At 43.0% G+C, this 13,840-nt stretch overlaps 2 protein-coding genes across 3 annotated transcripts; one reads left to right on the plus strand and one right to left on the minus strand.

Moving 5' to 3' along the window:
- Window positions 1-13: 13 nt before the first annotated feature.
- LOC146381815 (uncharacterized) lies at window positions 14-2,812 on the minus strand. 2 transcript variants are annotated; one of them, XM_084937949.1, is made up of 6 exons: window positions 2,729-2,812; window positions 2,432-2,581; window positions 2,089-2,182; window positions 811-970; window positions 473-625; window positions 14-299 (listed from the first exon to the last, which is right to left on the minus strand). In XM_084937949.1, the coding sequence occupies exons 2-6, from the start codon at window positions 2,554-2,556 to the stop codon at window positions 118-120; spliced, it is 714 nt and encodes a 237-aa protein (XP_084794075.1). In that variant the 5' UTR covers window positions 2,557-2,581; window positions 2,729-2,812; the 3' UTR covers window positions 14-117. The 2 variants fall into 2 exon arrangements, with proteins under 2 accessions (XP_084794075.1, XP_084794076.1); XM_084937950.1 differs by having other exon boundaries at window positions 2,690-2,773.
- On the plus strand, window positions 2,807-12,949 carry wdr24 (WD repeat domain 24). The gene is made up of 10 exons (XM_084937944.1): window positions 2,807-2,867; window positions 4,537-5,021; window positions 7,024-7,201; window positions 7,343-8,015; window positions 9,332-9,444; window positions 9,536-9,660; window positions 10,013-10,117; window positions 10,236-10,573; window positions 10,750-10,934; window positions 12,329-12,949. The coding sequence occupies exons 2-10, from the start codon at window positions 4,541-4,543 to the stop codon at window positions 12,495-12,497; spliced, it is 2,367 nt and encodes a 788-aa protein (XP_084794070.1). The 5' UTR covers window positions 2,807-2,867; window positions 4,537-4,540; the 3' UTR covers window positions 12,498-12,949.
- The last annotated feature ends 891 nt before the right edge of the window (window positions 12,950-13,840 follow it).

A 13,840-nucleotide genomic window follows, 5' to 3' on the forward strand; every position in this document is an offset into this window, starting at 1 on the left:
GACACGTGATGGATTAGTTGATCCGCAACACTTTACCACAAAAAGGTTTTATTATCATTTTGGAAAAAGGAAAAAAACTACAAATTTTAAATCGGCATTCATGTAAAATGTTCGGTTTTATGCAGATTTGAGTTTCTTTGTTGGTCTCTGGTCAGCTTCACTGTCGGAGCACTTCTTCCCCACTGCGCTCCCCCTCACATCGATGTCCTTTAGAAGTTGGAGCTGCAGCTGTGTGGCTATGCTCATCGCCCACAAACACAGCTCCAGCCTGTGGGGCGTCCAGTCCTGCAGCGGATCCACTGAGGGGCGAGAGGCAATACAAAAGCTTTTTGGTAAAGCACTTTTACACAACACAACCATTCAAATATATAATAAAGGCATTAAAACGGCACATTAAACACAGGCCGATGTGGTATTTTAATGAGTAGTGTCTATACTGCAGATGACGACGTAACCAGCTTGGTGTCATTACCTCTGTTTAGTTTTTCGGTCCTCTCAGTCATCTTTTCCAGGTACACTGTGTAGTGCTTGGCGGTGTACTGGATGGGCTTCAGTCCCGGTACGCTCTCCATGGCTTCATCAGACATGAACGCAGCCTGTTCTGGAGCTCCCGCTGCTAACACAGCTGGAACAAGATGGACAGTCAGCCTCAAGCTACACTGAACGCACCCATCGAGTGCATATATTTTTCTACACAGAGTACAGAGTTACAGCCTACTCAATCTAAGCACTGTTCTGTAAACTTGGAGAAGATCACAGATAAATTTTCATACGTTTGTCTTCATATCCCAGAAAAGATGGTGTGCCGACCTGAAGCAGTGGCTGGACCGACTCCTTTCAGGGAGCTGAGCTCTGCGATGGCGGCCTGCACGTCAGGCAGAAGGGTGAAGGCCTTTCTGGAACATTTCTCCACCTTGTCCTCGCTGTTGGAAGCCACCAGCTGCTGCAGCCTCGGCCTGAACTTCCCTCTCTGCAGACAAGCCCACAGGGCCACTCAAGGACACATCTGATGAAGGGAGTGCTTTAACACTCTTCATGCTATTTCAAAGCTATACTACGTGTTTGGAGGAGTAATTACTGGTGCATGTGGTTGAAATGTGTGAAACAGATGCACTTGTAAAGGAAGCAAGTGCTGAGGAAACATACAGAAGTACTCAGACTTTTACACACACTCACTATGGGCATAAATGTCATGGTGATTTTGGATTTTTAATGATTACTTTGAACTGTTGTTTTCCCAAGATGTAATGATTGTACAGCATACATCTTTAATGATTTAAAAAAAACAAAAAACAAGATCTGCCTCAAAGTCAGCACTTTCAAACTCAACTGAAATTTGTAGCAACCCACATGGACCAGCCAAATGCCTTTTAAAGAAAAGTTTTACGGTCAGTCAAGGCAAAGATTGAGCTATTTGATGACAATGACAAGAGCACAAGAGGTATCTAAAGGTGAGGTTATCTTATGCTGGAGATTTCCTCCTGTTAAAAGGAAGTTTTTCTTTCCCACTGTTGCCAAAATGCAACAGTGGGAGATGCAACAGAGAGAGCCCCAACCATCATATGACGGTTGGGGCTCTCTCTGTTTTCTTTGTATTATTGTAGAGTCTTTACTTTACAATATAAAGTGCATTAAGGCGAATGTTGTTGTGATTTGGTGCTATATAAATAAAACTGAATTAAAAAGCAGGGACTGTGCCAGGAAGCCAACTAATTTAAATGAACTCTACCAATTCTGCCACGAAGAGTGATTAAATATTCAGCCAGAATTATGCCAGAAGCATCTGGTTGAGGTTGACATTTAACCAAATATTAGTGGGGGTGTGTGTATAACCCTGACCCCGTGTGGGCAAGTGAAAATCCAAAATAATTTCAAACTTGTACACAATGTTCTTTTTGTTTTAAGTCAATAAACGATGATGTACTATGTGCAATCATTCCACCCTGGAAAAAAGAACAGTCCAAAGAAACCATTAAAAGCCCCAAATCACCATGACATTCAAGCCCACGATAAAGGGATGTAAACCTCTAATCACACCTGAATGTCAAGTTTTCATTTTTGATTTAGAGTCCAGAAATAATAACTCACAGTGAGCTTCCACTCCATCAGTTTCTTTAGCTCTGATAGAGAGACATGTTTGTCAGGCCGACTTGAAATCAGTGAGGGCAGCTCCTGTTGGTACCTGATCACACAAACACTGATTAGGCTCTGTGTACCTTTCATCCTACAGTCAAAGCAAAGCCAACTCATCCAAGTTCAATTCAATTAAAAAGCACATTCAATTTTAAATTAACAGTCATCAAGAGGAAATTGTGGTAAAACCAGGTCAGAAGGTATCCACTATACAACCCCAACTTCAGGTCCGCTCGTAGCTTTCTGGAGACCTTTAAATCGCAATTGACATGGATAAAAAGGTGGAATAGGGGATTACCACCGCTCAAGGTCCAGCAGCTTCCCAGGTTTCTTGACTTTGGCCTTGGCCTCCACTACATCCCAGTATTTCTCATACACTTTCCTCCATGCGGCTGGCTCCTCACATGCAAACAGAGCGCTCATGACAGCAGAAAGCTCACACCATCACCTGCAAACACGGAGGCATTTATTTCACACAGCCAAATGAATAAATAACATTAAGCTTAACAAGTGTTGCTTTCGCCCTAATGTATTGCGGTGATTCAGAAAATGTCACCTTTATTTTGAAGTACACACGACATAAAAACAAACCCACCCAGATCGTTTCTAACGTCTGCTCGGTAATAAGTTTTTGCCGCGTGATGGTCGCTTCTGTTATTTCAGACGGAAATCCCGCGAGATGATAACAAAATACTACTTCCGGTGCTGCAAGAAGGCGAGCTTCACAGCACAAGGTTTGTCCTTAGAAGTTGTTTGTGTTTTACTTTATGCGCGTGAATTTTCTTAATCTGATAGATTTTTAAATTATCTGTCAGACTGTTTAAATACTTGTAGCGTTTGCGCTTTGTCTTTACAAACCTGCTCGGCGACTGGTGCTAGCCAGCTAGCACTAGCATGTCATTCCAGTCATGTTTATGGTCAAAGTACAGAGAGTTCTGCAGCTTGTGGCCAACTGAGCAGGAGACGCGTAAACTACAAGCCGATTACTAGTCACAAATAGATGTGTAAAGACAAGTTTAGAAGTAACTATAAACACCAACAACACGTGGCATTAAGAAGGTGAACGGTTAAAGTGTTAGTATGCATAAACACTAGCCACATTGCCAGCTAGTGTGTGTTTATATTACTTGGTGAAGTAAATCACGTGAGCACCAAGCGGCTACAAGTCGTAAGAGGATGAGTAGATCAAACAAACCCACAGGGTGAGCTTGTACTAAAAGCAGGATACGTAGGAGTATTTAGAAACTGCATGCACTTAAAGCAGTGTCGGGTAGTGTAACTACACTGCAACATTTCAGAATGTCATTGCATTCTATAAACATTCACCGGCCACTTTATTAGGTGCACCTTGCTATTATCGGGTTGGAACCCGTTTCTACTTCAGAGGTGCTTTAATTAAAAGTGGCATAGAGTCAGAAGGTGCTGAAAACATTTCTCAGAGATGTTGGTCCATATTGACATGATAGCATCACAGAGTCACTGCGGATTGAACAGGTGCTCTAGTACACTGAGATTTGGTGACAAAGTGTGCCAAAAAAATCCCCCAGCCCGATTAGACCTCCATCACCAGGCTAAAGCTTTGATACAAGGCAGGGTGTATCCATGCCAAATTCTGACCCTACCATCTAAATGTAAAAGCAGAAATTGAGACTGATTTTTTGAGACTGGTTGAATTTGAATTGTATCCTCAGTTTCCTGTTCTTTTATGACAGCAGTGGTACTCACGGTTAGTGGTCTTCTGCTGCTTCAAGGTTCGATGTGTTGTACATTCAGAGATACTCTTCCGCATGGTCTAGTTGTGTTGGGCTGTTATTTCACATACTGTTTCCTTCCTATGAGCTCAGACCACTCTGATTATTATCCTCTGACATCAACAAGTAATTTTCACCCAGAGAGTCGCTCACTTGGTAGTTTTTCTTTTTCAGACCATTCTCTTTAAACCCTAGAAAATCCCAGCAGGTCAGCAGTTTCAGAAATGCTCAGACCAGCCTGTCTGGCACCACCAACAATGCCACATTTAAAGTCATTTAAATCCACTTTCTGTCCCATTCTCATGCAGTTGGTCATCTCCAAGAAAACAACATGCCTCAGTTCACTGAGTTGCTGCCATTGGCTGATTAGATATTTGCATTAATAAGCTGTTACACATGTTTAACTAACAGATGACATACATATGACACAGGTTATTATTGATTTGTGACATGCTGCCACCCAGTCTACAAAATGCTGTATAGCTCTAACTTATTATTTTGCTTGAGTGCCACCTGCTGGTGGAGTCTAACAGCCTTATTGTAAGTTTGTATTTGTAGCTCTGTACCTAATGCCTCATGTCACATTAACTGGGTTTGACCTGATAGCGGGGACAAAGTATATTGTCTTTACTCTTATTATTTTTTGCAACAGAAACATGGAAAAAATGTCAAGGGTCACCACAGCTCTTGGCAGCAATGCGATCAGTGGCAGAACCATGTTCTGTCACTTGGACGCGCCAGCTAACGCCATCAGCGTGTGCCGTGATGCCACGCAGGTGGTTGTAGCAGGACGGAACATTTTTAAGATCTACGCACTCGAGGAGGAGCAGTTCGTGGAAAAACTGAATCTCCGCGTCGGCCGTAAACCGTCGCTGAACTTCAGCTGCGCCGATGTCATGTGGCATCAGATGGAGGAGAACCTGCTGGCCACGGCGGCCACCAACGGGGCGGTGGTGACGTGGAATCTGGGAAAACCCTCTCGCAACAAGCAGGACCAGCTGTTTACTGAGCACAAGCGCACCGTCAACAAAGTGTGCTTCCACCCAACAGAGGTTTACATGCTGCTAAGTGGTTCACAGGACGGCTTCATGAAGTGCTTCGACCTGCGCAAGAAGGAGTCTGTGAGCACTTTCTCAGGTAATTTAGTTTGCAACAACTCTTTCATGTGTAATGTAACGTAAGTCTTTGCATGAAACAGTAGCGCTGTTTCTTCTTAATATGTTGAGAATACAGGGAGTGCAGAATTATTAGGCAAATGAGTATTTTGTCCACATCATCCTCTTCATGCATGTTGTCTTACTCCAAGCTGTATAGGCTCGAAAGCCTACTACCAATTAAGCATATTAGGTGATGTGCATCTCTGTAATGAGAAGGGGTGTGGTCTAATGACATCAACACCCTATATCAGGTGTGCATAATTATTAGGCAACGTCCTTTCCTTTGGCAAAATGGGTCAAAAGAAGGACTTGACAGGCTCAGAAAAGTCAAAAATAGTGAGATATCTTGCAGAGGGATGCAGCAGTCTCAAAATTGCAAAGCTTCTGAAGTGTGATCATCGAACAATCAAGCGTTTCATTCAAAATAGTCAACAGGGTCACAAGAAGCGTGTGGAAAAACCAAGGCGCAAAATAACTGCCCATGAACTGAGAAAAGTCAAGCGTGCAGCTGCCAAGATGCCACTTGCCACCAGTTTGGCCATATTTCAGAGCTGCAACATCACTGGAGTGCCCAAAAGCACAAGGTGTGCAATACTCAGAGACATGGCCAAGGTAAGAAAGGCTGAAAGACGACCACCACTGAACAAGACACACAAGCTGAAACGTCAAGACTGGGCCAAGAAATATCTCAAGACTGATTTTTCTAAGGTTTTATGGACTGATGAAATGAGAGTGAGTCTTGATGGGCCAGATGGATGGGCCCGTGGCTGGATTGGTAAAGGGCAGAGAGCTCCAGTCCGACTCAGACGCCAGCAAGGTGGAGGTGGAGGTGGTTTGGGCTGGTATCATCAAAGATGAGCTTGTGGGGCCTTTTCGGGTTGAGGATGGAGTCAAGCTCAACTCCCAGTCCTACTGCCAGTTTCTGGAAGACACCTTCTTCAAGCAGTGGTACAGGAAGAAGTCTGCATCCTTCAAGAAAAACATGATTTTCATGCAGGACAATGCTCCATCACACGCGTCCAAGTACTCCACAGCGTGGCTGGCAAGAAAGGGTATAAAAGAAGAAAAACTAATGACATGGCCTCCTTGTTCACCTGATCTGGACCCCATTGAGAACCTGTGGTCCATCAGCAAATGTGAGATTTACAAGGAGGGAAAACAGTACACCTCTCTGAACAGTGTCTGGGAGGCTGTGGTTGCTGCTGCACGCAATGTTGATGGTGAACAGATCAAAACACTGACAGAATCCATGGATGGCAGGCTTTTGAGTGTCCTTGCAAAGAAAGGTGGCTATATTGGTCGCTGATTTGTTTTTGTTTTGTTTTTGAATGTCAGAAATGTATATTTGTGAATGTGGAGATGTTATATTGGTTTCACTGGTAAAACTAAATCATTGAAATGGGTATATATTTGTTTTTTGTTAAGTTGCCTAATAATTATGCACAGTAATAGTCACCTGCACACACAGATATCCCCCTAAAATAGCTAAAACTAAAAACAAACTAAAAACTACTTCCAAAAACATTCAGCTTTGATATTAATGAGTTTTTTGGGTTCATTGAGAACATGGTTGTTGTTCAATAATAAAATTATTCCTCAAAAATACAACTTGCCTAATAATTCTGCACTCCCTGTATGTGAAGTGAGAACTTTACAATGCGTACACTACAGAACTCCCTCTATACTGACACCTTTGATGTCTGTGGTTCAGAGCTGTAAAGGGTTGGATTGCTGTAGTTGTGGTAGAGAGATACAAAATGTAGAATTTCTCACTAAACAGTAAAAAATAAAATCATGTAATTAAAGAAAGACCTTTTTTTTCTTTACAGGAAAAGAGTGATTTAATGAAGAAGGAGTTAACTCCAGTTTTAGACTAATGACACTGAACTAATAACACTTTTATGGTTCACCTAATGTAATGAAGTCTTTCTCACTTGTCAGAAGTAATGCTGTCATCCCTTAACTTCCCCTGTTTCTTCTAGGTCAGTCAGAGAGTGTAAGGGACGTCCAGTTCAGCATGAAGGATTATTTCACATTCGCCGCATCCTTTGAAAATGGCAACGTGCAGCTGTGGGACATTAGACGACCGGACCGCTATGAGAGAATGTTCACTGCTCACACCGGTCCGGTGTTTTGCTGTGACTGGCATCCTGATGACAGGTAAGAAAAGAAATATGAGACACGAAATAAGAAACTTCAGCCTTTCCTTGCTAACATGTTTTTTGTAACCTTGTAGAGCAAGGTTACCTTTTTGAAGCCTGAATTAACACACTTGTCGGCGTTCACCTCATTTCATTTTAGGGGTTGGCTGGCAACAGGGGGCAGGGACAAGATGGTGAAGGTTTGGGACATGACCACTAACAGAGCCAAGGAGATCTACTGCGTCCAGACGATTGCTTCAGTGGCACGAGTTAAATGGCGACCTGAGAGAAAGTTTCATTTGGCCACCTGTTCCATGATGGTGGACCATAACATCTATGTGTGGGACATCCGCAGACCTTTTATTCCCTTTGCTACCTTTGAGGAACACAAGGATGTGACTACTGGAATTGTGTGGCGACACCAGCATGACCCTCATTTTCTGCTCTCTGGCTCTAAAGACAGTACGCTCTACCAGCATATGTTCAAGGATGCCACACGTCCTGTGGACAAGGCTAACCCAGAGGGCCTGTGCTTTGGACTTCTGGGTGACTTGGCTTTTGCAGCCAAGGAGAGTCTAATCACCAGTGATGCCAACAGAAAGCCGTACCCTGGAGGCGACCGCCGCTACCCCATGTTTTTCTTCAAGAAACCCGACCCAACAGAACAGTTTGCACATGTGTCCAGTGCTCTCAGCGTCTTTGAGACGGACTTGGACAGTCACCGCATGGACTGGTTTGTCAAGACGGCACAACTCTACCTCCTGAGCGGGAAGCCGTTTGCTGAGTTATGTGATCACAACGCCAAGGTGGCCCAGGAGCTTAAAAGACCTCAGGTCAGACCGATCGGCACAGGAACAAATCTGTTATGTACTGCTGTTTGTTAGTGATATGAGACGTGTAATGCAGAGATTTATATATTAAGCTATTGAATATTTTCTGTTCAGTAACAACATCAGTGTTGAAAAAACAGATTTTTTTTTCTTCGGCTTGTATTGGACGACATTGTGAAAAAGAGTTTGGTTCTTTTAAATAATATTTTAGATCATAGTAAATTGGGCGATAGAGTAGCTGGCTGTGTGGAGTTTGCATATTCTCCCCTTTCAGACTGTAAACATGCAAGTGAGGTTACATCAAGGTTCCCAGTTGGCCATAGGTGTGCATGTGTTAACCCCACCTCTCACTCCAGTCCCACTATGACTCTGGAAGAGAGCGGATTATGCTAAATTTTGAACAATTGGATTAGCAGTCTCCTGTTAAAAATATTCACAATATCATAGAATATTCAGAAAACGTTTGTATTTTTACATCTAAAAAACTGGAACCAAAGGTTGTTAATCACTGAGACTTTTAAAGATTAATCCTTTGAGCTCAGATCAGACTGTCTGTTCCAGTCACTCACTGCATCATTAAATACAGAGTAGATTATAATTTAAGAAAGGGGGTTAGAGCAGGAGTGTCAAACATAAGGCTCAGAGGCCAGAATCGACCTGCCAAAGATTCCAATCCGGTACACTGGACAGCTTTGGAAAATAAGGAGGAAGGCATAAATTTTGGACTTTTAATTGTCTTTTAATAGGCTTTTCAGCTCAGCTATACCAAAGTAATTAAGTAATAGGTGATTTTTTGTTTTTTTTTATCATCTACTGCAAAATTTCTGCAGTTAAAAAAAACAAAACAAAACAAAACAAAAAAACTGGATATTTTCTGTAATTTTACACATTTATATCTTCCAATTTTAAATCATCCTAACATTTCCTTCATTTACCACAGCAGAATTTTTTTGTCATGGAAAAATATTGTACAAATTGCTCCTCTTTTCTTATATTCAGCTATCTCAGAGGTTAACTGTGTAGTTAAACTTCTTCATGCTGACAGAAAGGGGAGTTTCACTGGCCTTGTAAATGAGTTTGCCATCCCTGGCTTAGAGTAATTGAGTCGTGTTTCATTCATTCTTTTATGAGCATATTGTCTGCATTATTTAAAGTTAGGCCATATTAGCACACTGTAAGTAACACAAATGAACCTGTTGGATCTGTAACATAACACTGAAATTGTGGCTGTGTTCCCCTTTAGGAAATACTACTGCAGTAACTCTCATTTGTAGTATATTTGCCATGAATAATCACTTTTTTTTGTATTTGAACCAAAGGTTTCCACTACATGGACAATGCTGAGAATAATGTTCTCTGACCCTGCAAACCTCGCTACACCCGGTCCCAACCACAACCTCGTTAAACTCGGCACCTTGCCTTTAATGAACAGGTAAACAGAGTTGTTGGGGTTTTTTGTGCTCCATTCATGCGTACGACTATAGACTGAAAGGTTTGTGTCTGTTGCTTTTTTGTTTTTTTAGTTTCAGTTTGAAGGACCTGGGTTCAGGGATGGGTGCGGAGAGCAGACTGGAGCGCAGTAAAGGTGAGAGCAGGCAGGACAACATCCACCTGGAGCCTGGGAACTCATACATCAGCAATAATGAAGGTGAGCTTTAAGAACGCTTGAGAGGCCGATCTGCGTGGGTTTAATTGGCACCGAAGTTATGTTCGCATGTGTCTGTGTCAACCGGACTTGTCACTAAACAGCCGTCTGTGGCGATGGCACGCAAAAGAAATCACTGTAGCGATGATGGTGCAATATTTACAGAATATTAAAAAATAAGGTTACTAGTGAGGATTAATCTGTATTGTTTGACTTTGACCATCATTATATGATCTGTCAAAGCATTCTTGTCACGTCTGAAGTACGGTCCAAACCCAAAGGATGTAGGCAAGTGGTTTCTTAGTTGTTCTTATAAAAACCAACACTCATCACATTCAATTCGATTTTCTTCCAGAAAACGAGGAGACGGAAGGCAGCGAGGGCCATCCTGAGTATATGTTCGGCGATGCCGAGTTGGATGACGATGACCTCTATTCCATGGAGCACGACAACCAAACAGGTCAGTCACAGCGTCGCCTGCTCAGTAAGGGGTTGCCGACGTCAGCGCCTGCTATTTATAACCGTCTTCCTGCTCGGCGTCCTTTTGTCTCTTATCTGCACCTCTATCGTTTCAACAGAGGAGCAGGAGTACACGCTGCCCCAGGAGGCCTTCCAGCTGCGCCATGAGATCGTGGATAACCCATCCGCTCCGGAGCACCTTCAGCAGGACAAGGCCGACTCCCCACACGTCAGCGGCAACGAGGCCGAAGTCACCTGTTTGACACCCATCGAATCTTTCTCTCTCATCTCCATCTCCCAGCCGCTCTTCAGTCCACATCTGCCCGCCAGCTTCTTCTGCCCCATTGTGCGGGAGATGCTGAGTTACTACGCTGAGCAGGGCGATGTGCAGATGGCCGTGTCGGTGCTTATTGTTCTGGGGGATCGGATTCGCAAAGAGATCGATGACCTCACCCAGGTCAGTTAGTGAAACAAAAAAAACAACTCTGTTTTGTTAAATGTTAGAAACAAGTGAAATTTAGGCCTTTTATATGTCTTTAAATTGTATTTGTAGCTTCAAAAACATCCAAGGTTAGCGATACAGTGACAGCACGGATTGCAGTCTGAGCAGTTACTTTTATTTTTCCGTTTCAGGAGCACTGGTACATGTCCTACATAGACCTGCTGCAGCGATTCGAGTTGTGGAACGTGTCCAATGAGGTCATCAAACTGAGCACGTGCAGCGCCATCACTTGCCTGAACCAGACATCAACTACACTGCACATCAACTGCAGCAACTGCAAGCGACCAATGAGCAACAAGGGCTGGATTTGTGACAGGTATGAACACTGTGGCACCGTTTCATTAAGGTGTATGTGCTGAAGGATTAATTAATTGGACCTGTTCCCAGTGAGCACTGGACTCTGGCTGGTTACCGATTCAGTTCATCAATAGAATTTTTAGTTGCTGTCCACTTTGGTGCCTCCATCTCTGCTTTTTGCAGATGATGTGGTTCTTCTGGTTTTGTCAGACGATGACCTCCAGCTCTCTTTGCAGAAAAATGCGAAACAGTGTGAATAAGAATTAGCGCTTCAAAGTCTAAGGCCTCGGTTTAAATACCTCAGTGTCTTGTTCATGAGTGAGGGGAGAGTGGTGCAGCGACTTCCAAGTGTAGTGCCGCATCTGCTGCATCAGTTGTGGTGAAGAGAGAACGGAGTAAAAAGTGAAGCTTTAGATCTCTGTTCCTACTTTAACCTGTGGCTACAAGCTCAGCGTGGTGACTGAAAGAATGACATTGGGGACAGAAGCGATGTAAATCAGTTTTCTCCAAAGGGTGGCTGAGCTTGATCCTTAAAGCTGGGGTCAGAAGGGGATGTTGAGCTGATACTCCTCCACACTGAAAGGAGTGACTTAAAGTTCGAGCACCTAATAAGGATGCTTCCTGGACGCTTCCAGTTAAGTGTTCGGGGGGTGTCCAACCTGGAGAACTCTTAAAGTGACCATAATTCCCTTACCGTTTCTTAAAATGAAAATGGTTTTAGAAAGAAGATATTTACAGGGTATTCGGTGCATCGTGGTAACATAAAACATTCACCATGTATCACTGTCTGAACACAAACAGAAAAATCCACCTAGATTTTGCCCTGTGTGTAGAGCAAATTGTGAGGAAAATTTGAATGGTTCGTGAAAGATGAATTATTTCGTAATTTTACAGATTACAAAATAAGTCCAGGCAGCCTGTATGATATTTGGGGGATCAAATGGTTAAGGTGGAAATGGGAGTAAATATCAAGCCTTTGTCTACAAGCTCCTCTGAATTTGGAAGTTATTATTTATATTAAAAACAAGAACACCATTTTCATTATTTTTAATTGTAATTTTCTTATGCTTGTCTGGAACAGGGCTTTCTTTTAAATGAGACATTGAGTTTCAGTGATATTATCTGTATAAATAAAGGTTTTACAAACTTGTCTTAAAGCAACAAAACTGCTTCTTTTTTCTCCTTTGGTTAGGAAGAATACCTGCTTGGCCTAAGTCTGTTTATTATCATCATCATTCTGATTTAATAAAGACCACTAAAAAACCCCAAACACCTATAAGTGATAGGGCAGTATGGACCAGTGAATATACTGGGTGGGTTCCAGAGTTGCAGCTTGTATGTGCTGCGTGAGTGTTGGTTTCTCACGGACTGACAGGAATGAGCTCTGACAGCTGCCGTGTGTCTCTCCTTCAGGTGCCACCAGTGTGCCAGTGTATGCGCCGTGTGTCACCATGTGGTGAAGGGACTGTTCGTGTGGTGTCAGGGCTGCAGCCACGGTGGACATCTGGAGCACATGATGAACTGGCTCAAAAGCAGCGCTCACTGCCCTGCCGGCTGCGGTCACCTGTGCGAGTACACCTGAGCTGCTCACAACTACTGTTAACGCAGCTGGTCCTCTGTGGGAGTGCGGGAAAACACACACACACAAACAGCCAGACAAGATGTCTTTATCCTTCTACGTGGACCTGGAGTGTTTGCTCACCAGGAAAAAGGGGGACAGCTTTGAAGTGAGCTTAGACCAGAAAGAATCAGAGGTTTACATGTGTCTCCTGGATGGCTACGAAAGAACAAATACAATCACGTTTTCGCAAATGACGTTTGATTCTGTTTGTATGAGCAGAAGTTTATATACATGTATGCTGCTTTTTACAGTTTTTAACCCCAAATACTGTACAGGAAGAATTGTTTGCTCTTCTTCCTCTTTGTACATAATGTTTATTTTGAAGTACTGTCGATATTGGTGCATTAATTTATACTGGAGAGGAAACCTCTCTGTTCTAGCAGTATGTTAAAGCAATAAATACTAAATTGACACTTTGATTCTGAAGTGCTCATTATATAGAACATCCAGTCTCCTCGAGTCGGCATGAATAAACTCACATTCGAGGTAACCTGACCACACACTCCCATGGGGCCAGAAATCCCAACTGGCTGCCTGCCAGCATGTCTAGTCTCTAGTCCAGCAGCTAAACACACAGTGCACTGGAGTGCATGACGTAGTTTGTGCCTCACATTTGGTGAGATTGAAAACAGATCAGAGTTGGAGCCAGCAGAGACTGCTTCTGCACTGATGAACCTCAACAAAATTGCTTTTTCTTGGGTCAGTTTTAAAAGTGTAGCCCGAAGGCAGCTGTTTGCTCATGTACATCTCAGAGATTTTTATCAGCCCAGTCCTAAGTAACTGTACATCATTTTGGACACCCCTGTGACTTCAAGTGTTATAGATGATAGTCCTCCGCTCACTGATCTTGTCTACTATACATTTAATAAACAAACTAGTGATGTAGGGAGCCTCACACATTACTTAGTGTTTAAACAGGGAATACTACATAATTTCAGATCATAGACATACCTGAACGTCATCTTTTTCTACACTTAAAGTATAGTTTTACCTCAGCTAAGATGCACATTTTAATAGTGACGTAGATACTCGACTGGCAGTTCTGCCAAAAAAAATTAAGACTGGGACTTTAGCCAGGTGTTTAAAGTTTGCTTATGTCACATTTTTCCATCTGAAGTAACAGGATCTGTCCTGCTGTGAGAGGAGAGCAGTGATGTGTGAAGGCTGTGCTTATTGAAAAACCTGCAGGCTAAAAATCGGCCAACATCCACTATTCCTGAACTAGCGCCAAGGCCTCAGGCACAGTAGTGGATTTTCAGATGAGACATTTGACAATCAGACGGGTATTCCCTGACCCCGAGGCG

Source organism: Perissodus microlepis, chromosome 8, assembly GCF_051167445.1.
Source record: "Perissodus microlepis isolate ML-2025 ecotype Zambia chromosome 8, ASM5116744v1, whole genome shotgun sequence".
Taxonomy (NCBI): Eukaryota; Metazoa; Chordata; class Actinopteri; order Cichliformes; family Cichlidae; genus Perissodus; species Perissodus microlepis.